Source organism: Podarcis tiliguerta (assembly GCF_965153285.1).
Source record: "Podarcis tiliguerta genome assembly, chromosome: 2".
NCBI classification, from domain to species: domain Eukaryota; kingdom Metazoa; phylum Chordata; class Lepidosauria; order Squamata; family Lacertidae; genus Podarcis; species Podarcis tiliguerta.
In genome coordinates, this window is record NC_139535.1 from 43,734,519 (window position 1) to 43,758,848 (window position 24,330).

Sequence of the window (24,330 nt, forward strand, 5' to 3'; positions counted from 1 at the left end):
GGGAGTATTAAGGCTTATAAAATGTTGTTGAATTATGTTCCGCGAGAGGAATGTTTTTGAAGGCTATATTAAACTGTTAGGGCAAGGGCATGGCAATGCATAGCCGGCAGGTCTTCGACAGAAGCATACCTTGGCTCCCTTGCACCCTCTGCAAGGAGCTGTATCAGAGACCCCCTCATCATTTGCACCCTTGGTAAGGAGATGTATCCGTGCTCCCCCCCCCCCCCTTTGGCAAGGAGCTGTACAAGCACCTCAAAACCCAGGAGAGACCATGGATCAGGACAGGGGTGCCAGCTTGCATAAAATAGGGGCAGATAAGCAGTGCTCCACATAATTGAGCACATGACACAGCGCACACATTTCAGTGGCAATGCTCATCAACTTTGGGAGGCCCTGGCCACTCAATTGTTTTAGTGGGGGTGCTGATGTTACCTTGGCCCCTAGGAGTTGGCTCCTATGGATCAGAAACTCAATGGGGAGGGCCCCCTGCAGGGCTGCTGCAGTGGGCCATGCCAGTGACCAGATTCCTCCGCCAAGGTGCCCAGAGGAGCCTGTGCTTCTTGCCTGGCTGACCAAAGCATCAGAGGAGTGCCTGGGGAGTACATGGACAGATGGGCTTCTGGCTGCTCTGAGCCAAAGTGAAGAGACATGATTTTTGCGGGGGGGGGGCGAGCCTGCACCCTGAGTGGGGGCCAACCTAACCAACCCCTGGGTACACCCCCTGCTCTTAGATTAGGGAGACCCAGAGCTGATATCTCTGCTTAACCTCAGCAAGCTACTGCGCAAGTTTTTAGGTGTGTGTTTGCTGTAACAGACAAGCATGACAACCTTCACGGAATGTATTATTGAGGCTTAAGCATTACAAAACTGCTAGTCCCTCAGAGTTATCTATGCTGCTTATTCCGTATGTGCACTATATCTGTATAAAAGAGCCACCATAGGTCCAGACCCCCCCCTTTTTATTTTATTTTATTTTACCAACAGTCTACTTGGCAGCCCTTACAGGGGTCACTTCTCACTGTCATTTTGTACACACACACACACACACACGACTTGGGCCTTTGATCATTGGCACGGGTGCGATTTTCTTAATGCGTGGAATGTAATTGGAGGAATATTGCTACCATGTATTTTTCCAAGGAAAGTGGCAATTTTAAAAATGCCTCTGTACCATGCAGAAATACAAGTAATGGGAGGTGCACGTAGTTTGTACCCTGGGTATGTTTATCTAATAACATCATAGTAACATAAGAAGGTGCCATATATGAGGTCAGAGTATTTGTCCATCTAGTCCAACATTGTCTACCCTGACTGGCAGCCACTCCTCAAGGTGAGTCAGAGGTATTTCCCACCATCTGCTAGTGCTCCTTGTAACTGGAAATGCCAAGGACTTAACTTGACATTTTCTGCATGCAAAACAGGTACTCTATCATTGGTTCCTACCTATAAATGACAGGCCATAATTTTGCTCTTCTTTTGTTTGAAATAAAGTTCCATCTTATATTGAATTCCTCTAAGCAAGAATTCACAGACTTTAGTTTGTTGGGTCTGTCATCTTAGTTACATACAGGAAGTAAGATCTGTAAATCCCAATCCATTTTTTTTTACACGCATTCACACAAATAAAAGCAAACTGTGCTTTTATGTTGCTCTAAAATTATTTGAATGTGTTGTTGCCAAGTCAAACCCTTTGGTATCAAAATAAAAACGTCCAGTAGCACCTTATAGACCAACTTCAAGAAGTGTGCATGCACACCAAAGCTTATACCAGAACAAACTTAGTTGGTCTATAAGGTGCTACTGGATAATTTTTAAATTTTTTATTTCGACTGCATCAGACCAACACGGCTACCTACCTGAACCTTCGGTATTGGGTAGGTTATAACAATTCAAGCAAAATTCCAAGATACTGAATAGTACACTCCTGCCTGGGATTATTGTCCTCTTGCATCGTGTGTGCAGCTTTGGGTGGGATGCACATAGAGCGGTGAAGGAGGAAGGGGACACCTGCCTATAACCAACCAGATCAGTCAAATCAACCCTGGAGATCAGTAGGGTGACAGATGTCGCAGCCAGACCGTGCTTACATCCAATTCCAATGGAGATGTGCCCATTCATAAACCAGCTTCTGGATGGGAGTTGCAAGTCCATGGCCAATAAAATGTCTAGGAGAGAGGGACAAGCCCCCCCACCTCGATTCCTTGTACACCAAAAATACTGTATATACTCTACATAACATAACTATATTGCCTAGAAGAAGGCTGCTACTTAGCCTGCACTTACTTTGTTCAGGTATTTGTTCCCAACCCTATGAAACAAAGCCTTGGAATTCTACAGTAGTTAATATAATTTGGCCATTCACCCATGCTTCACAGTACAAAATAATCCCATGGTAAAGAGAGCCAGCAAAAAAATTGCATACAACAGAATTATATCACTCAAAAAAGAGTACAAATAAATGGTATTCTTTGAAAGAGATGATATAGTTACTGGTTAACAATATTATTATAATAGTTAATTAATACATTTCTGTTGACTTTTAGCTTAAGTTTGAAATAATGGGATTGAGTTTCAGCCAATGTGGACAGTCTCTGCTTTAAAAGTTGGATGTTTACCAGATTTACATTAAATAAGTTTAGCAGATTTGGGTACTAGAAGTATAAACATCGCAATCACAGATAACAGCTGAGTACATAGACTTTTATCTGTTAATGTAGACTTTACTTTGGAAACTAAAAGTCAACTGAAATTTGAATATGTAAGAGCGATTTGATTACTCCCATCAAGTAATTCTGATTCATTTCATGAGACTGTGTCAACACTGCAGATACTGAGTGCAATCTAGTGATCTAGCTATACAGTTAGGACCAAACGAGACAACATGTTATTCCCATCTTTATCTCTTTCATGCCTGATTTATTTTAAACAAAAACAAAGAAACAAACAAGGGATCTGGAACATTAAAACACATGGTGGAATAGTCCTCAGGCTATTCTTCCTGTGCCTCTGCCAGACATTCCTCTCTATTGTAAGGTTACCAGATTTTTTTCAATGAACCCGGGGATGCCTTTTTTTAAATATATATATATATATAAGAAAAAAAAAGTTATTTTTAAAGAATTAAGAATTAATATCTTCTCTTCTGTGGTAAGCTCGGCCACATGTCCTTGCCCTCCCGGTGCTCTCCTACCTCTTCAGCGGCAGCGGCACAGCAAGGTCGGGTCTTCTTTCTTTTTTCTCCTTCTTTCTCTCTCCTCCTCCTCCTCCTCCTCCTCCTCCACCTCGTCTCCCCTTTCCTTTTGTATTGGCTTTGGGGTTTTGCTGACCCCGGAGCGCCACTAGGCAGTTTGCCGGGTGCTCTTGCTCCTGGCTTGATTTGGGTCGCGTGCGGTGTGTGTGTGTCGCTGGCTCCCCCAGTTGATGCGCCAGGCATCCCCAGTTCCCCTTTGGTAGTGGCAGCGGCAGCAGCAGTCTCAGCAGCCAAGAGCAAGCCTGGTAGCTTCAGGAGCTGCTTGCTGCCAGGGTGCCCACCATGTTGCTTCACCGTAAGTCCCCATATAATGTGTCTTGTGCCGTTGAACCAACCATGCAACATCCATTCCCTACTAATAAATCTACAACACTTAGAGTATAAATCCGGGGACATAAAATGAAATCCGGGGACATTCCGGGGATAAATCCGGGGACATAAAATGAAATCCAGGGGACAGATTTGTAAATCTGGGGACTGTCCCCGGGACACGGGGATGTCTGGTAACCATACTCTATTGGGCCCTAGCCGCACTATACATTTAAAGCAGAGTCATACCAGTTTAAACAGTAATGGCTCCCCTACCACTAATCCTGGTAGCTGTAGATCATGGGTAGGTAAACTAAGGCCTGGGGAACGGATCTGGCCCAATCTTCTAAATCCAGCCCTCGGACAGTCCAGGAATCAGCGTGTTTTTACATGAGTAGAATGTGTGCTTTTATTTAAAATGCATCTCTGGGTTATTTGTGGGGCATAGGAATGTGTTCATCCCCCCCCCCCAAATATAATATGGCCCCCCACAAGATCTGAGGGACAGTCGACCGACCCCCTCCTGAAAAAGTTTGCTGACCCCTGCTGTAGATTGTTATGGAGTTGTTAGGAGACCCCTGTTCCCCTCACAGAGTAACAATTCCCAGAATGGTTTAACTATCATTCCCAGTAGCTTTGACAGGAATAGGAGGGTCTCCTAACAATTCCCAGCATGTTGAATGAACTACAGCTCCCAAGAATCTCTGGAGGAAACCATGATTGTTTAAAGCAGTATTGTTTAAAGTAGTCTGCAATGAGAGAACAACTCCCAAATTAAAATATTTCATTTACTGATGCTGTCACTAATACTATCAGCTGGAAAAGATCCAGATGGTTAAGTAGAATTTAGAGCCCACTGACGTCAGTGTGAAAAATTGGTACCATTGATTTCTATGGTATCTAAATGAAACTTAAATCTAACACTATATGTAAATTTTCCAAAAACATATCTGAAAGGGTTAAATTGCATGCAGTAACAAGAAATTGGAGCTCCATTTTACAAAGGGAAAAGAAGCACAAAGGAGTTGTTTCCTAACTGGTTGAGGAGACCCTAGATTAAATGCTTTGTAAAATGCCTATGAAGGGTATTTTTTGTGTGTATCCACTTTCCCGTAACTTTTCATGTTTCAATATGCAAATGAAATTGATTTTTTGGCTAAGGCTGGCGGTGCAGCAGCAATAAAACAGCTATCACGTTTGCTAAAGTTAAGCAGTCCAGTATGATTTCAAATTGGGATGAGGAAATGCTTGTCGAGATTCCTGCATTGCAGAGGGTTGGACTAGATGACCCTCAGGATCCCTTCCAACTCTACAATATGATGGTTCAATCTAAGTCATTTAGTTCAGTGTTTCACCCAAACCGCTGGAGGCTTCAGTAGAAAAGGAGATATGGGGTCTTCGCATTACTTCTTGGACAACAGCAGTCAGAGAAGGAAGTGGTGTAACACGAGGGAAACAATTTATGGAAGCATAGTTTTCATGAAAGCAATGCAGCACAAGGTATGATTGCCCACGTGTGTGTCTTTTAATCCTTTTCAAGTTACAGCTGAAGCGCGCTTCCTTTTCTGTGGAACTCCTAAAGTCAAATAACTCTTTCCTAGGAAGCGGCTATATTTATATCACCCCTGCCACGCTGATATAGAAGAAAAGCGGGGGAAGGGAGACGGAAGCGTCGAAAGAAACCAGATGCGATCTGGAAAAACCTGCACGGCATGCTGAGATGTTTTCTGCTGCGGGCTAACTGCAACTCAGGGACACAAGGGCGCCATTCATTCGGCGCGCTTTTGTCCCTCCCCCTCGCCGAGAGAGAGAGAGAGAGAGCGAGCGGGGAGGCCGGGCTCCTCTTCTTCCCACACAGAGCGAGTACAAGGGGCACTTGGACCGATTTCCCGAGTGCGCGACCGAGAGAGGAATTTTTCATTTGGACTTGGCAAGTCCCAGTTGCAATCAGGCAGCCTGCGAATGGCATGCAATAGAAAGGGGCGTGTTCCTGAAGGGGGGGGCTCTCTCTCTGTGTATACTGTATATATATTTGTATATATTTGGTACAAGGGTCCAGGCCGGCCAGCCCCCTTTAGGAACACGCCCCTTTCCAATGCCTGCCTGCTTGCTCTTTGGACTTGCCAAGTGCCCGTCAGCCCCCCGTCAAAAAAAGTTGCGCGTCTGCGCAACGGAGAAGGAAAGGGTGCGCGGGGCGGCGAATGAGTGAGGGAAGCTGCAGAGACGGCGGAGGCGCCGGTGCTTTCGGGGACGAGAGAACGAACTTTGGTTTGTGTGAGTGGGTAAAGTAAAGTGGCTGGAGGAGAAAACCACAACCACGAGCCTGGCCCAAGTCGGCGAGTCTGCGGTTGGGAGAGAGAAGGGCCGTTACGAAGGCGGGGAAAAAGGGGGTGCAGGCCGAGAGAGCGGGGTGGCTTTGGGTGGCGGGAGTCGCCTCAGAAACGCGCTCTTTGCTCGCCCCCCGCCCCGCTTCCAGGCTCTCCTGCCTGCTGCTCTTTACGTGACCAGCCACCCCCTATGCAGTATATATATAAAAAGTAAGCCTCTGGTTGGGAAATATTATCTCATTCCAGCCCCGTATGATCCCAGTCAACAGCAGACTTGCTGGCTCCCTCAGCAGGTTCCTCGCAAGGTCCCGAACAGATCAAGGAAGCACGACGCAGGCCTTCACAAGTGTGGGCCAGATCCTTGAGAACTTTCCAGTAAGGCAGCAGGTGTTAAAGGGAGGTGGATGACAGCGGGGGTTTTCTTCATTTGGGTGCCTCGACTCTGCTGTAGGTATTTCTCTCCCCTACCCCCCCCCCCGCCACCTTTTTGCACTGCGCAGAAGAAAGCAAGTTTGCTTGCTCAGGTCCTTTGTTGGCATCTGAACAAAAGAGCCCTGCAGGACCCGACCTATAATAATATAATCATAATTTATTACTGATACCACACCCATCTGACTGGGTTTCCCAAGCCACTCTGGGTGCTCCCAACAGAATACAGTGGTACCTCAGGTTAAGTCCATTCTTAACTTGAAAATGTTCTTAACCTGAAGCACCCCTTTAGCTAATGGGGCCTCCTGCTGCCGCCGCGCCGCCAGAACATGATTTCTGTTCTCATCCTGAAGCAAAGTTCTTAACCTGCATCACTATTTCTGGGTTATCGGAGTCTGTAACCTGAAGCGTATGTAACCTGAAGCGTATGTAACCCGAGGTACCACTGTAGTAAGAACATGATAAAACATTAATCATTAAAAACTTCCCTAAACAGGGCTGCCTTCAGATGTCTTCTGAATGTCAGGTAGTTGTTTATCTCTTTGACATCTGATGGGAGGGCGTTCCACAGGCTGGGCGCCACTGCCGAGAAGGCCCTCTGCCTGGTTCCCTGTAACCTCACTTCTCACAATGAGGGAACCGCCAGAAGGCCCTCGGCGCTGGACCTCAGCGTCCGGGCAGAATGATGGGGGTGGAGACGCTCCTTCAGGTATACTGGGCCGAGGCTGTTTAGGGCTTTAAAGGGCAACACCAACATTTTGAATTGTGCTCAGAAACGTACTGGGAGCCAATGTAGGTCTTTCAAGACAGGTGTTATGTGGTCTCGGCGGCTGCCCCCAGTCACCAGTCTAGCTGCCACATTCTGAATTAGTTGTAGTTTCTGTGTCACCTTCAAAGGTAGCCCCATGTAGAGCACATTGTAGTCCAAGCGGGAGATAACTAGAGCATGCACCACTCTGGCAAGACAGTCCGCGGGCAGGTAGGGTCTCAGCCTGCATACCAGTTGGAGCTGGTACCAGGTGGAGCTGATGAAGTGGGTGATATGCCAAAGATATTCCAAAGCGCTTGTGCCACAATAATTTGCTAGTCTTTAAGACACTCTGTTGTTTCTGCTGCAACAGACTAATATAGTTACATGTCTGGAAAGTTATCAACAGGATAGCCCTGCAACTGACCATGTTTTTGTTTCTACTACAACAGTATTAGGGCTTAAATCTATGATTCAGACCACATATTTACAAACCTGTTTGTTAAGATTTATCTATTTGAGTCATACATTTCAATTATTGAGATTTTTTTTCTCTAGGTTAAAGTATTTGAACCTATATTGTGTATACCAGAAGATCCACGGAGGAAAACATGTCTTATTTACTCAAAGAATTTCTAAAATGTGGTTTTGCCTGCCAAATGCATAGAGTAGGAACATTATTAATTGGAAAACATACGCTGAAAAATTCCAAAGCCTTCAGTGGACAACAACTGAACACTTCACGAGCTTTATCTCAAGTTAGTGCCAAGAATGTGGACTCTTTCAGTTATGTAATTGTTGGAGCTGGATCTGCAGGATGTGTATTAGCCAACCGATTGACAGAAGATCCTCACAGCACTGTTAAACTCCTGGAAGCCGGGCCAAAAGATACCATTTTGGATAGCAAGCAATTGCTGTGGAAGATCCATATGCCCGCTGCACTAACCTACAACCTATGTGATGAGAAATATAACTGGTATTACCACACAACACCACAGAAGCACATGGATAATCGAATTATGTATTGGCCCAGAGGAAGAGTGTGGGGGGGATCATCATCCCTCAATGCTATGGTGTATATTCGGGGCCACGCAGAGGATTACAACAGGTGGAGCAAGGAAGGGGCTGTTGGATGGGATTATGAGTTTTGTTTGCCATATTTTAAGAAAGCACAGACACATGAGCTGGGTGCTGATTTGTATCGAGGTGGGAATGGCCCACTTAATGTGTCCAGGGGAAAAACAAAAAACCCTCTTCACCGTGCATTTTTGGATGCAGCTCAACAAGCTGGGTATCCCTTCACAGAGGATATGAATGGCTTTCAACAAGAAGGCTTTGGTTGGATGGATATGACAATACACAAAGGTTAGCCTTCAAATAATGTTTGTAAACTTGTCTATTTACCAAATAATAATAATCATTCTACGTGGATAATCACAATTGTTTTTGAAACAGTGTGCCGTGAAGCCCTGAGATTCCTTGGAAGTTTGCCAAGGATTTCTCAGTAAAATCAATAATGATGGACAAGTTTATCCGAAAGACAGTTTGATCTCTGCTGCTGATCTTTCTATGCTATGTATATTTGCAAGGTGTGTTTATTTTATTATGTATTCTGTTACTTCTTCACGCAGTGCATATTTAAACCATGGAACCTGCTCCCACAGGAGGCAGTGATAGCCACCAACACTTTCAAAGAGGATTAGACAAATTCATGGAGGAGAGGGCTGTTGATGGCTACTAGCCATGAAGCCAATGCTCTGCCTCCACAGTTTGAGGCAGCAGTGCTTCTGGAATACCAGTTTCTGGAAACTAGAGGGTGGGGAAGAGTGCTCTTGTGCTTGAATCCAACTTGTGAGCCAAATACATGACCACTGTGAGAACAGGATGTTGGACCAGATGGGCCATTTGTCTGATCTGGCAGGGTCTTATATTCTTTTCCCCCCTTCAACTTAATTAATATTTATAAGAAGTTGTTGCGGGGTTAGTTAGGGAAGCCAGAAATGAGTGTGAAACAGCAACAATAACCACACAAAGGTATCTAATTTGCCTCTCTTCTGGTAAACATGGCTTGTTGACTTGGATTAAATGATCTATAATGGAATTACTATGGGAACCAATCTGCAGAAAGCATTCACTTCAGTAGAACTGATTTGTCAGTTTCCTGAAATTAGTTTTTCTGGCTGAATGAGAATGCCAACTGATGGCCATCTTTTGCACCCACTAAATTTCTAGAATAATCTTTGACAGCACTTTTAACCACTTGATTTGCATTTAATTCTTAAATGTAGACAGTCTCTCTCTCTCTCTCTCTCTCTCTCTCTCTCTCTCTCTCTCTCTCTCTCTCTTTTGCAAGGTATTATGCACCCGGTCCACACAACTACTATTCAGACCCTTCCCTTGCCCCCAGCAAAGGTGATCAGCACTGTCAGTTTTTGGAGTTGGGTGGGATTAAGAGTACAGCAATAGGCATAGAGTGTTATATTTGTGATTCTATAGATTGAGGCAGAACTTCAGTTAGGGGCAGAAATGATAAATTCACACAGCGTCCTGCCCAGCAGGGTGTTCCCCCCCCCCTTCCATATTATGTATGGGAGATGTGTGTGTGTGTGTAAACTTATTCCAGTGGGCAAGTTAATAGATTGCATGTTGCTGGATTGGAGCAGTTATTTTAAAGGAGAAGAACAAATGCAGAATTTCAAAACAGCAAGAAAGTCATTTCTGTAGCTCTGAAAGGGCATAGATTATTTTGGTTACTTCTGTAATATGTAAACATATATTTTGTAGGTCAAAGATGGAGCACAGCTAGTGCTTACCTTCGCCCTGCATTGCCACGCCCAAACTTGTCTGCAGAAGACAGTACACTTGTTACAAAAATTTTGTTTGAAGGGACCAAAGCCATTGGCATTGAGTATGTTAAAAATGGAGAAAAGAAAAAGGTAAGATTTAAATTTCCTATCCAGAAAGAAATTTCTGGAAAGGTAATAGATTTTTAGATGCAATAAAAATAAAATGTTACTGCAGCAGAATTATAGCAAGGCTGCTGTGCTGCTTGAAGTAGTTACACTGGGACAAATGAAACTTTGATATACTACATATGAACACGTACCACTGATGAAGCCCATGAGAGCGAAACAAGGCATTATTCCGGAAATCCTTGTCAACTCTGTAGAACTGTAGTAGGCTCCAATATGGACTTTATGAACATATGTGGAACAGAAACTACCAGATATTTGGTCTTTATGAATGAACTTATCTATTGGGACTTCCGTATATATTATTACACTTTATGTGTTGTTTATATGCAAGATAAACATTTGATATTGTGATAAGAATATATAGAAGAGTATTGTTTATGTGAATGCACAGCCGGTTACATCTTGTGTGTTTGTCAAACAGTCAGATCCGTCTGACTGTCTAGACTCATCTGTCTGGCCTAACACAAATTGTATGGAAATTGACATTTATCACCCAGCTGCTCTCTGAAAGGTTGTTTTGAAATACTGATTTTATTGTATCAAAAATATATTTATTAACAATTAGCTTTCTTTTATTTCAGGTTTTTGCTAGTAAAGAAGTTATTTTAAGTGGAGGTGCCATAAATTCCCCACAGTTACTTATGCTGTCTGGAGTTGGAAATGCAGATGACCTAAAAAAATTAGGAATTCCTGTTGTCTGCAACCTTTCAGGTGTGTGTCCAATACTGTGTTTGGGTTGAATATAGTTCTGCTTACACTGATCAACTGCTTGTCTTGGAATCTGATAAGTTAACTAAAGGAAGTTAGTCAGCTACAGGGAGTGATGGAAAACTTTACCCCCATGTTGTTCCTTAAGTTACCTTATCTTAGAATCCAAGCTGTACTTATTTCTATAATGTTGGCAGTTTTGTTGTTGTTGTTTCTACTAGGAGTTGGCCAGAATCTTCAAGATCATTTAGAAGTGTATGTACAACAGAAATGCACTCAACCTGTAACATTGTATAAAGCACAAAAGCCTCTTCAGATGGTCAAGATTGGGCTTGAATGGTTCTGGAAATGTACAGGTAGGACTTAAAATAGTGTCATGTGATGCTGTTAGATAGGGATAGCAAATTGGCTTTTAAAATAAAAAGGGGCTATCCAAGTGAATGTACGTACCTGTGAGCACTCTGATTAGAGAAACCTTTGACCAGTAAACACATTTTATCTATACCAGGCCCCCCACTAACCTCTTCATTCACCAACCCCACCTATACCCTTTACCAATATTCCCTCACCAGACACCCCCCCACACACACCTTGACAACTCCGCACCCCTGGACCTTGCCAGTCCCTTACAGCATGCCCAACCCCTACATTTAGCCCTTGCCAACACCCTCCTCCTCACCCCAATAACCCACGAAACCTTTTCCATTCCTCCTCATGCTGATGCAGCCAAGCAGGACAAAGGGGTGACCTGGTAGGTGGAGCCCTGCAGGAAGGCGGTCAGAAGTGGCAGTCAGCTGGCATTGCGATCTGCCGCCACCACCTTATCCCTGCTGATTCTTTATCCTAAGCAGCGATGGAGACAGTGGATTACTAGGTTGGCTGGCTGCCTCTTCTAACCACCTTCCTCCTGCATGCTCTTAGTTTGTCAGTTACTGGTAATCTTACTGACTTTAGTGGGGCTTTCTTCTGAGAACACGGCTGTCCAGGATCCACGTATTAGCATCAAGATAACTCGTGGTTTCTTCCACATGTTCCCCTCCAACTGCGTCTTCTACATCCACATGGAGGAGTCATATCCCTCAGAAGCCTTCAGAAAGGATATTGCCAGGAATATGCTTTCTCTCAGCCGGAGCTGTTTTTTTTTATAAAAAACAAAATTCTCTTCCCCATTGCACAATTTCTGAATCTCCCCTATGGTATTTCCATTCTTCAGGTGACGGAGCCACTGCTCATCTAGAGTCTGGGGGATTTATCAGAAGTCGACCTGGAGTTTCTCATCCAGATATTCAGTTCCACTTCCTCCCTTCTCAGGTGATTGATCATGGACGTGTTGCTTCTCAACTGGAAGCTTACCAAGTGAGTGGTACAAGAACACTAATTATGAAGAAACAAAAGTACTACCTGAAAAATTGTGCTGCCATAATTCCATTTTACCTGTAGCATATACAGTGGTACCTCTGGTTAAGAACTTAATTTGTTCTGGGGGTCCGTTCTTAACCTGAAACTGTTCTTAACCTGAGGTACCACTTTAGCTAATGGGGCCTGCCACGCTGCCACTGCACGATTTCTGTTCTTATTCTGAAGCAAAGTTCTTAACCCAAGGTACTACTTCCGGGTTAGCGGAGTCTGTAACCTGAAGCATTTGTAACCCAAGGTACCACTGTAAATAGAAAAATCAGATTATGTCCTTCAGCATCCTTGGTAATCACTCTGTCATAGTAAAACAGCAGAGAAAGATCTAAATCAGACCATTTCTCTTTCATGGTACCCCTCAACATGGCACCCACAGATGCCATTGTATCCATCAGATATTTTTGTTGGTGCCCAGTGGGATTCCCTGTCACTTCTGGGTTTTTAATTTTTTAAAAAAATCATTTTTGCAGACTCTCTTTTATTTTCGTCTGTGGCTGGGTTGACTACAAAGAGACCCACAGGCCTGCACATGCTCTATTCTCTTTACTTCCCCTTCCCATTAATGCTTCTGGGCTGCATGTGGAATCAGGACATCTTGTTCTATTTTAGAACGGACTGGGGAAAAGGTGAAATATAAATAAATAATATAATTATAGTAAGAGTAATAATTTTTCACAAGAAAGGAAAGAAAGAGGGTGGAGGCCTCACAGCCTCACCTCAAAATTCTTCAGAAAAGGCGAAAAGGGACCTTGCTGCCGCCTGCTGAGTTAGGGGAAGGTGGAATGATTGAGGGAGGAGATGTCCCTGGATATTGTTTTTGAGGGTGCACATGTATTGCCTCCTGTTTTTGTATGGTGGTTTGTTTGGCAGTGGGGTGATTTGAGGAGGCTGTTGTGTCTGCATTGTGGGTTAGGGATTAACTGTTCCGGAGCTGAGGTTCTTGTATTCAGATGTACTATGGACAACTTATAAAGAAGTCAGTTTTTAAAACTGTATTAATTTAGAAAGAACATCCTGATAGCTTATTTCATATCTTCTTTGGGGGCTGTTGCAGGTTCATGTTGGACCTATGCGAAGTACAAGTATAGGATGGTTAAAGCTGAAAAGTACAGACCCAAGAGAGCATCCTGTCCTTGAGCCCAACTATTTGTCAACAGGTAAGCTGTGTAGGTTATCTGTATTCTATACCTTGTCCCTTTCGGTTTGTGGTTCAAAACCATGAGAGCACTGCTTTGTATTTTGTTTTAGTATCATTTTCCATCCATCCCAAACTATGTAGTACATGGCAAAGTGGTCATGTATCATCTACTGGGAGCCCAGTTCTCTCAGATAACTATGTTTCCCCACATGTGCAACTGTTGTTGTTGTGGTCATAGTCATCACCACCACCGTTATTAAATAATTGCCTTCCACATATGCCTCATGGCGATGTACAAAGCATTAAAAACACTAAAAATGACACCAAATTTAAAAACAATACAGAGTACACATTCATGGCATAGACTTTTTTATCCAGCTGGAAAAATTTGTAGGAATAATAATAATAATAATAATAATAATAAATTTTATTTATATCCCGCCCTCCCCAGCCGAAGCTGGGCTCAGGGCGGCTAACAACACTAAAATAGTGCAACATTATGAAAGCATTATAAAAATACCTTCAGTTGTTTCTAGAAATTGTTCCTGAAAATTTGCCGTTTCCAGGTTGGTAGAATCCGCCTGAAGTGAGCCAATACAAAATAATAACAGTACAGGCCACAATTAAAATGTCTAGAAAGGCATGTTGAGAACCTTCTGTTTACTTCGACTGGATATTCCTAAACTTCTGGTTGTAGTACTGCGGTCTAAAATTTTGTGTGCTGTTCTGTGCATGCAAAGCTCTTGCAGCTGCATGATGCACCATTGAAGGAGCAGATACATAAACATGCATACTATGCAGCTTCCATGCCTATATGAATTTGCTCTATCATTAAAGTTTTCAGTTAGAAAACAGAGGGTTGTCTGAATTCAACACTAATGTTGATCACATAGTAAATCTCGATAGGAAAGTACTAACTGAGTGAAACGCTAAATAGAAGTGGCTCACTGGAGGGGACAGAGCCGCTGGCACGTGGGTTGCTGTTTTGTACTGGGAGAGGAGCAAGATGGCCAAAAGGTTGGCACGATGGAAATGGATCTTGGAGCCAGCTTTGGGGGAGATGCCTCTCTCTCTCTCTCTTGATTAGCAAAAAAGGTATTAAATAAAGCAATACCCATTACCTGCCTATCCTGTTCTTGACTTCTCACATTTTACTTGCATTTCTAAGATACTGCCTGTATGTAATAGCCAGTACAGTAATAATGCTCAGTGTTGAGCATGCTTAGAATCTTTGTCTTTGTCTTTCTTATTTACAGAAATAGATGTCTGGGAATTTCGCCAGTGTGTGAAGCTAGCAAGAGAGATATTTGCTCAGGAAGCCTTTGAAAAATTCCGTGGACCTGAAATTCAACCAGGAAGCCATGTTCAGTCTGATGGAGAAATAGATGCCTTCATAAGACAAAAGGCTGATAGTGCCTACCATCCTTCGTGCACTTGTAAAATGGGACAGAGTTCTGATCCCACTGCTGTGGTTGATCCCCAGACCAAAGTTATAGGGACAGAAAACCTGAGAGTTGTTGATGCCTCAATAATGCCTAGTATCGTAAGTGGAAATTTAAATGCCCCAACCATCATGGTAGCAGAGAAAGCTGCTGATATAATCAAAGGACTACCATCGCTTCAAGAGAAAAATGTTCCTGTATATAAACCCAAAACTTTGGAAACTCAGCGATGAAATAGCTGTGACGTTCTCTGCAGAATGTATTCTAATAATATTGTAAATCAATTTTCTATTTCAGTCAAACAAAGAGATTTGGTGTGTAATGAAAATTGTTCAGAAAATAGCTGCACCCTCAAGTAAGAACAGGTAAAAATATCTAAGAAATTGCTTGATAACAGCATGGCTGATATGCATAGATATTTATTACTTCATGTAGTAGGATCTTATGATGGAATTGACTTAAGATCTTGATTAGTTAGGATGTAGTTTGTGGGCTTACAGAAGAATTTCCCTACACTATAACATGGATATTATATGAGATTTTCTCAGGGCTATACTAAATATAGAAGACTGAGCCTACACATTAAAGAGGACTGGTTGATCTAATACTTAAGAATACACTTCAGAAAAATGAATCCACAACAAAGTTCCACAGAAAGCTTTGTTTTGCGATTTATCTTAACTGGAACAATTAGCACCAACTAAATTTGTTGAGTTGTGACTAAAGTTAGGAACCCCCCCCCCCAAAAAAATAAATAAATTGTAGGACCATTTGTCCCCTATAAAAGCAATTAATGAGTTCAACAAGTGCACAGAATAATAGTATGAATAAACAAAAAAGGAGACTATCTCCAGCTGTCAATGACTTCTGTTACTCTTAATAAATTACAGGTACAGCAAATTACATAATGGTTGCCTATGAAGCATTAGATGCCAACTTGGATGTTGAGGACATGGTTGTTGTACAGCTGTACAGCCTAGGTTTAGCTGAACCTTGTTGTGCTTATAGTAGCAGGCCCACATGTTAAGGTTGCTGTGTGCAATTTAGTGAATAGTTTAGTCATTCAGTCATTTGTATAGGAACTAAAATATTCACTGCGCCCAGGAGTACTGTTTCCCTGGGGAGGGAGTTCCAGGGCCATAGAAAGCACCTGATCTTCCTCTGTGAGGACAAGGAGGCTGCTCTGACCTTTAAAGAAGAAGAGCTGATGCTGGATTGTCCTTTTTTGTCACCGTGACAGCTTCCAAAGCTATTGCCCAACTTATGGGATGGCTCTGGTATTAGTAGGGCTGAAAAGAGGGGCATCAGGGGAAGACTGGATTCATAATCAAAAGGAGGCAGACCTTTCCAGTTTCCCAACACATCCCTAAACTAATGTTGCCTCTCTTTTCAGCCTTACCAAGCTTGGAGACTTTTTAGGCAACAAGTGACTAACACAGTGGTACCTTGGTTTACAACCGTTTTGGATTACAACAGTTTTGGATTACAACCATGTCAAACCCCAAAGTGTGTGTCTCTCTTTTTGGATTACAACCCATTTTCTTTTGGATTACAACCCTTTTTGTTTTTGGGAGGCCCCATTAGCCAAAGCGCGCCTTGGGTTACAACCTGTTTTGATTTATAACTGGACCTCCAGAATGGATTATGGTTGTAAACCAAGGTATCACTGTACATTTAATAAACTTTAAGTAGTAGTAGTAGTAGTAATAATAATAATAATAATAAACACCCAGGGAATAAACGAGCTAGTATAGTTTCTTCTATTTATTATGTCCCACTTTAATTGAAGGGAAATTATTTAAAAAGTAGAAAAGGACAGAAATGCAGGACCCCTTTTTGGTACTTCTGCCTTGCTAGTGAGAATGCAAGTTCCTTCCCTCCTCACCTTAAAATTGCAACCTAATCTGCTTTGATACAAGTTATACATGGCAGATAATTCAGTGACAGGCAATTGAAAGCAGAAAAGGGCACCTGGAGAAAATGATGTTCCTTATTACCTTAACCTAAACTGTACCTAGTTGTACTCATTAGGCTGGAGGGATGGTGTTGCTATCATTTCTTCATGCAGGAAAATCCCTACAAGTTTTCACAGGGCACACTCTAGCCAAGGCCAAAGGGGACAGAAAACTCTGGGTTTCCAGTAGGATGAGGATCTTGGGCTACTGCAGTCACAGGATTTGACATGATAATGAAATAGAGCTGGGGTTGTAAATTTTTGGCATAAATCCAAATTGCACCATTTCAGATTTCATCAGAACCGCTGAATACAGAACCTCATAGAAATAATAATAATAATTTTTTATCGCTTGCTTGAATGAATTTATATGTCAATCTTAAATGTACCTTTTCTGTTATTGACTATAACTATATTTTAATTGTTTATAGCTATGGATGTTTCACTGTGTCACTTGTTTTTAATTATCTGGCTTACAGTGTAATATATTTTCTAATAGCAGCTTGCTGTTTTTTCACTTTCGTTCTGCTGCTGTGTTCATCTTTATTACTTAGTTGTCCAGGAAGAATTGCTTATCATTGAGGGCTATCACTTACTAGCCAAACTTTGGTCTGGGTGCTTACGTAAATGGTAGTCCCATGTTGACTAATCAAGGAATGTTGACCTCCACCAAGGAGGAGACAGGGGACTCCCCTGAGAAGGAGGCTAGTTCACCAACACAGGAGCCCGATATGTGGAGAAACATGACTCAAAGAAGTAGGAGGCCCAGGGTTCGCTCTGATTGTCTAGAAATACACAATCGCTTTGAGGTCCTCTCCCCTAGCATGGAAGACGAAGAGCAGACTCCATTTGAGGATCTCTCCCTCATTACAGTCGATCACGTATATGAAGATGAGCAGCAAAGTCAGTCCTCAGGGAATGTGCAGGCGACCTTGGAACGGACCGCTCACGGAAGAACCCTGACCAAACCTAAGAGAAGGCGTGTAGTGGTGATAGGGGATTCCCTACTGAGGGGAACAGAAGCAGTGATCTGTGGGCCTGACAAGATGTCTCGGGAAGTGTGCTGTCTCCCCGGGGCTAAGATCCAAGATGTAACTGAACGACTGCAAGGAATCATAAAACCCACTGACAAATACCCCTTCCTCTTGGTTCATGTGGGAACCAATGACACTGCAAGCAATAGCCTCCAGAAGATCAAAAGAGACTACGAGGCTCTGGGCAGGAAATTGAAGCAATTAAATGCACAAATCGTCATCTCATCTGTCCTCCCAGTTGAACGACGTGGCCCAGGGAGAGAGAGGAAAATAGTGGAAGTAAACAGCTGGCTTCGCAAATGGTGTAAACAGGAACGGTTTGGATTCTTAGATCACGGACTGCAGTTTCTTGAGGATGGACTTCTGGCAAGCGATGGGCTGCACCTCACAACGGTTGGGAGGAATGTTTTTGCCAAAAAACTAAGAAACCTCATCAGGAGGGCTTTAAACTGACTAATGTGGGGGAGGGAGACAGTGCTCCTGAAGGTAGGAGTCTATTAATTGATGAAGATGATCATCCAAATGTCATAGACCAAATTGAGCAAACAGCAAGCAGACCTAGTGGTGGGAGGAAAAAATCCTTAAATAAGAGACACGGGGGAATGACTAATGGACTTCAATGTCTGTACACTAATGCACAAAGCATGGGAAATAAACAAGATGAGCTTGAGCTCTTGGTACAGCAAACTAAATATGACATAATAGGCATCACTGAAACCTGGTGGGATAAGTCCCACAATTGGAATGTAAAAATGGAGGGATACAATCTATTTCAGAGAAACAGACCAGACAAGAAAGGAGGAGGAGTGGCGTTATATGTCAGGGATGTGTATACCTGTGAAGAGATCCAAGATTTAGAACCTCAAAGCCAAAGTGAGAGCATTTGGGTCAAAATTAAGGGAGAGAAGAATAATAGTGACCTCATTGTGGGAGTTTACTATAGATCCCCAAGCCAAACGGAGGACATAGATGATGCCTTCCTGGAACAGATGGCCAAGCATGCAAAAGGAAGGGAGATAGTAGTAATGGGGGACTTCAATTACCCGGATATTTGTTGGATGTCAAACTCAGCCAAGAGCATAAGGTCAAACAGATTCCTCACTGGCCTTGCAGACAACTTCATTGTCCAGACAGTGGGAGAAGCAACAAGAGGAACAGCCATTTTAGATCTGGTCCTAACCAATGTCGATGACCTGGTTAATGGGGTAGAAGTGGAAGGATCATTAGGCGCAAGTGATCATGCTCTTCTGAAGTTTACTATACAACGGAAAGGAGCAGCCAAGCATACTAGGACTCAATTTCTTGACTTTAAGAAAGCCGACTTCATAAAACTTAGGGAAGTGCTGGGTGAGATCCCATGGACAGTAATACTAAAAGGAAAGGGAGTTCATGATGGCTGGGAGTTTGTTAAGAGGGAGATAGTAAAAGCACAACTTCAGGCAATACCAATGAGACGGAAACATGGAAGGTGCCTAAAGAAGCCAGGGTGGCTATCTAAAGAACTTTTAACTGAGTTAAGATTAAAAAAGGATGTGTACAAAAAATGGAAAAGGGGGGAAACCACCAAAGAGGAATTCAAACAAATAGCCAGCACGTGTAGACACAAAGTCAGAAAAGCTAAAGCACAGAATGAACTCAGGCTTGCTAGAGAGGTTAAAAGCAACAAAAAAGGCTTCTATGGGTATGTTCGTAGCAAAAGGAAGAACAAAGAAACAGTGGGGTCACTCAGAGGAGAAGATGGTGAAATGCAAACAGGGGACACAGAAAGGGCTGAACTCCTCAATGCCTTCTTTGCCTCAGTCTTCTCCGATAAAGAAAACAATGCCCGACCTGAAGAATTTGGAGGAAATGATTCAGCAGAGGAAACACAGCCCAGAATAACTAAGGAGATAGTACAAGAATACTTGGCTAGTTTAGATGTATTCAAGTCTCCAGGGCCAGATGAACTGCATCCAAGAGTATTAAAAGAACTGGCAGATGTGATCTCAGAACCACTGGCAGTCATCTTTGAGAATTCCTGGAGAACAGGCGAAGTCCCGGCAGACTGGAGGAGGGCAAATGTTGTCCCTATTTTCAAAAAGGGGAAAAGAGAGGACCCAAATAATTACCGCCCAGTCAGTCTAACATCAATACCAGGGAAGATTCTGGAGCAGATCATTAAGCAAACAATCTGTGAGCACCTAGAAAGGAATGCTGTGATCACCAATAGTCAGCATGGATTTCTGAAAAATAAGTCATGTCAGACTAACCTGATCTCATTTTTTGACAGAATTACAAGCCTGGTAGATGAAGGGAACGCAGTGGATGTAGTCTACCTTGATTTCAGCAAGGCATTTGACAAGGTGCCCCATGATATTCTTGTAAAGAAGCTGGTAAAATGCGGTCTTGACTATGCTACCACTCAGTGGATTTGTAACTGGCTGACTGACCGGACCCAAAGGGTGCTCATCAATGGTTCCTCTTCATCCTGGAGAAGAGTGACTAGTGGGGTGCCACAGGGTTCTGTCTTGGGCCCGGTCTTATTCAACATCTTTATCAACGACTTGGATGATGGACTCAAGGGCATCCTGATCAAATTTGCAGATGACACCAAACTGGGAGGGGTGGCTAACACCCCAGAAGACAGGATCACACTTCAAAACGACCTTGACAGATTAGAGAACTGGGCCAAAACAAACAAGATGAATTTTAACAGGGAGAAATGTAAAGTATTGCACTTGGGCAAAAAAAATGAGAGGCACAAATACAAGATGGGTGACACCTGGCTTGAGAGCAGTACATGTGAAAAGGATCTAGGAGTCTTGGTTGACCACAAACTTAACATGAGCCAACAGTGTGACGCGGCAGCTAAAAAAGCCAATGCAATTCTGGGCTGCATCAATAGGAGTATAGCATCTAGATCAAGGGAAGTTATAGTGCCACTGTATTCTGCTCTGGTCAGACCTCACCTGGAGTACTGTGTCCAGTTCTGGGCACCACAGTTCAAGAAGGACACTGACAAACTAGAACGTGTACAGAGGAGGGCAACCAAAATGGTCAAAGGCCTAGAAACAATGCCTTATGAGGATCGGCTAAGGGAGCTGGGCATGTTTAGCCTGGAGAAGAGGAGGTTAAGGGGTGATATGATAGCCATGTTCAAATATAAAAAAGGATGTCACATAGAGGAGGGAGAAAGGTTGTTTTCTGCTGCTCCAGAGAAGCGGACACGGAGCAATGGATCCAAACTACAAGAAAGAAGATTCCACCTAAACATTAGGAAGAACTTCCTGACAGTAAGAGCTGTTCGACAGTGGAATTTGCTGCCAAGGAGTGTGGTGGAGTCTCCTTCTTTGGAGGTCTTTAAGCAGAGGCTTGACAACCATATGTCAGGAGTGCTCTGATGGTGTTTCCTGCTTGGCAGGGGGTTGGACTCGATGACCCTTGTGGTTTCTTCCAACTCTATGATTCTATGATTCTATGAAATCCTCCTTGTGTATTTTCCATATAGGATCAAAAGTAAGAGAAAAATATCAGTACTGCTATGTCATCTAGTAGGAAATCCCTGGCTCTTGTAGTCACACATTGGACTAAAATCACTTGACCCTTACTCATTACACTTTTCTCACATATTTCATAAATGGGTATTGCAATTTTGTCCAAGTTAAATTTCTCAGATCAGTGTTCTCTGTTTTGTACATTGTTGGCACAACCTTGCAAAGTTAGTAGTGGATAATGTCCCAGATAACTTGAGTTTCATTGATTTCATTTAATGAAATCATGATTAACTTATGCTGGGTTGAGCCCTTTGTATATAATATTAAAAAGCAACTGTAGAAGATGAATTCCTGATGTTTCTAAACATGTACAGTTGTTTAGAATAATTATTACATGTTCAGAATCCTTATTTAAAATGCAGCTAATGTAATTACATGTTTTTAAACATTTTCTAGTGTGCTGCTAATCTTCTCTCCCCCCCCCATATTTCTAGGATATATTTTTGCATTTGCCCTCTGTAGAATCTGTTTTGAAAAACTGTGTAAAATGAACTTCCCTAATTTAACACCATTTTCCTACATTTTCCTACAAATTTGCTGCTTTGCGAGGCAAAAGCAGCACTATGATGTAGTATGATATTAAAATACAAAGTATAGATTTAATGCTGTGCACAGTGTACAGATCTGAGCATGCGTCTGTGAACTGCACTGACATATCAGTACTTCTGAAGCTGGTGAACAAATGGTCACCAGAGTCAGTTTTGATTAGGCAAGAGTGGCTTTTCTCACCACCTGACACAGATCACTAGTACTACCATTGCTGAGTGTACCGGCTGTCCAGAAGGGGCAAGTGCACATGGACCTACCCTATCATAAACCACTAGTTTTAAGAGCTTAATGTATGTGGCTGTTTTATTTTTGGTTTTTAACCTTTGCAACATAATCTAGCCACAGGCATTGTACACAGAAGGCCCCTATTCTACGTACATTCACAGTGGGGAGTAAGGCCCATTTATGTCAGTGGGACATATACGGTTGGCTCACACAGGCATGTAAATAAACTTATTTCTCTACACTTAATATCTGCCAACTGAACGTTTGAACTTAGGCTAAAAAGGTTTTGTGTTTAAGCTTGTGTGTGATAATACAATGTCATTTGTGTTTGATCAACCGCACCATTGCAGCCCTCTAGTCAACAGCACATGAGTGAACCAGCCTTTCTAAGTAAACAGGCACATGATTAGGCAGAAAGCCAATTTGTACATCTGAATCATGCTTGCTGGACCAGCGAGACTGAAACCATCTTCTCTGTTTACTTTTTACATTACTGTAGTTTTATAAACTCAGAGAAATTTTCATTATGAAATGAGTTAACATTGGCCAATACTGCAAGGAACTTGGGAGGATTATGGGAAGTTTATTTTTATTAATATAATTTATATCCTGCTCTTCCTTCTGAAGGAGCTCAGGACAGCATACGCACCTAGAATTAAAAACAAAACATTAAAAACACATTATTACTATTTTTAAAAACAATTCCAATACAGCTGCAGACTGGGAAAGATTTCAGCTTAAAAGATTTGTTTAAGGATCTGAACCCAAGGTATTTGTCAGCATGTGAGCAACATAAACAAGTGCAGTAATCAGAACCTTTTAACTGTAGTTAGCCCCCTATTAGATTCCTTGGGACTTTCAAGGCAACATCATCCACTTGAGAAAAGTGGAAACAGGTTAAAAAAACCTGCTGACTCAAAAGCTGGCTGGAGGGACAACTGCAAATGCTCTAAGCAGGTCCTGCTACCTGGTGTTGCTGCAAAGCAGTAAAACTGGAGCATTGTAATTAACTGGGAAGAAGAACGGCATGTTGGCATAAGAATGCTACTGAAGAGAAAATGTGACTGCAGTGAGCACTGTCCCATAAGAAATCAGGTAAATAATTTCTGTGATAAATGTTCTGTCATTAAACTGGGACCAAAATGATTTACTCATCATGATAAAAGTCGTAGATCAATCAGTGTGATGCAAACCGTGAGTTTTTAATAGAGAGACTTTACTGAGGCAATTGTAGTGTGCTGTACTGCATTCAGGGCATTCAGTCCAGTATAGCATGATTACCTTTGTGGCTTTTAGAATGCAGAGATCTTCCAAATCATATGATTTATTAGCCCACTATGATGTGATTGATGTAGAGCGCCATTTTAAAATACTGCATATTACTAAAAGATGCTGTGGTAGAAGATAAAATACCTGGTTTAATAGTTGTTTACATAACTGCAGATGATTCTCCATCCATGTTATTGTATAATATATATGAACCTGAAGGTTATTGTAAACAGTATAAGCAACTGTTTATCATGCTGCCAGAACAGTGGTGCTTAATCCCTATATTCCATTTTTGTGTGTGTGTGTTTCTGTTTATTTTCCCCATGGTTTATTCAGCATGATTTTACTATCATGACAAATGCTGTCCTGATTCAATGCTGTGGCTGAATTTACAGCAGGTAAGGGATCTCCTTCCCCAGTTAATAGTTCATAAAAATGAGCTCAGCATTTATAATTCCCCAGCTATATCCTAATTGCAACATAGAAGTAATATGTTAATAAGAGAAAACACTTTGCTTTGCATCATAGTTTATGAGGCTAGAGGCCCAGCAATTTGCTGAAAAAAAGTTTGGGGCAAAAAAATAGTCATCAGGGGGTGGAGGTGGGGAATGAAAAACAGATGTGCCTAAATTCCTGTATCAGCACAACATGAATGTACATGTTCAGCACCAATGAACTCTGGGAATGATTGCAGTTGCCATAGGAACATGAGGTTCTGAGAGTGAAATCAGCTGAAACAGCTGAGGTTAAAAATGACAGTTGGGGACTGTATGTTGTATGTCTTGAGCTGCAAGAGATGAGAGCTTTCTGAATTTCCATAGCATCAAAAAGATGAGTTGTTGGACACAAGACCAGCACAGCAAATTGAGGGCAGTTTGGGCTGGGCATCTGTGAAGGGCCCTGGAAGTCTGTAGGCTGTGGAGTGGCAGCAGGAGTGGGAGCAAAAAGGGCTTGTAGTTTTTCGGTTTTTAGCAGGATTGGCAGTGTGTGTGTGTGAGTTTCCTTCTCTGGCATAATGAGGTCTCTC

The 24,330-nt window shown here is 42.5% G+C and overlaps 1 protein-coding gene across 6 annotated transcripts in view; it reads left to right on the top strand.

Moving 5' to 3' along the window:
- The first annotated feature begins 4,609 nt into the window (after positions 1-4,609).
- Positions 4,610-24,330, top strand: part of CHDH (choline dehydrogenase) — a 42,070-nt gene continuing 22,349 nt past the window's right edge. Inside the window, exons 1-9 of one of the 6 annotated variants that reach the window (XM_083421293.1) lie at positions 4,635-5,833; positions 6,133-6,261; positions 7,622-8,428; positions 9,848-9,999; positions 10,620-10,749; positions 10,968-11,102; positions 11,960-12,102; positions 13,214-13,316; positions 14,554-17,194. In XM_083421293.1, the coding sequence (XP_083277419.1) occupies positions 7,675-8,428; positions 9,848-9,999; positions 10,620-10,749; positions 10,968-11,102; positions 11,960-12,102; positions 13,214-13,316; positions 14,554-14,972 (1,836 nt within the window). In that variant the 5' untranslated portion in view covers positions 4,635-5,833; positions 6,133-6,261; positions 7,622-7,674 and the 3' untranslated portion in view covers positions 14,973-17,194. Of the gene's footprint in view, positions 5,834-6,132; positions 6,262-6,312; positions 6,334-7,621; positions 8,429-9,847; positions 10,000-10,619; positions 10,750-10,967; positions 11,103-11,959; positions 12,103-13,213; positions 13,317-14,553; positions 17,195-24,330 lie in introns of those variants that run through there. The other 5 variants (XM_083421296.1, XM_083421295.1, XR_014506672.1 and 2 more) reach the window with 5 other exon arrangements.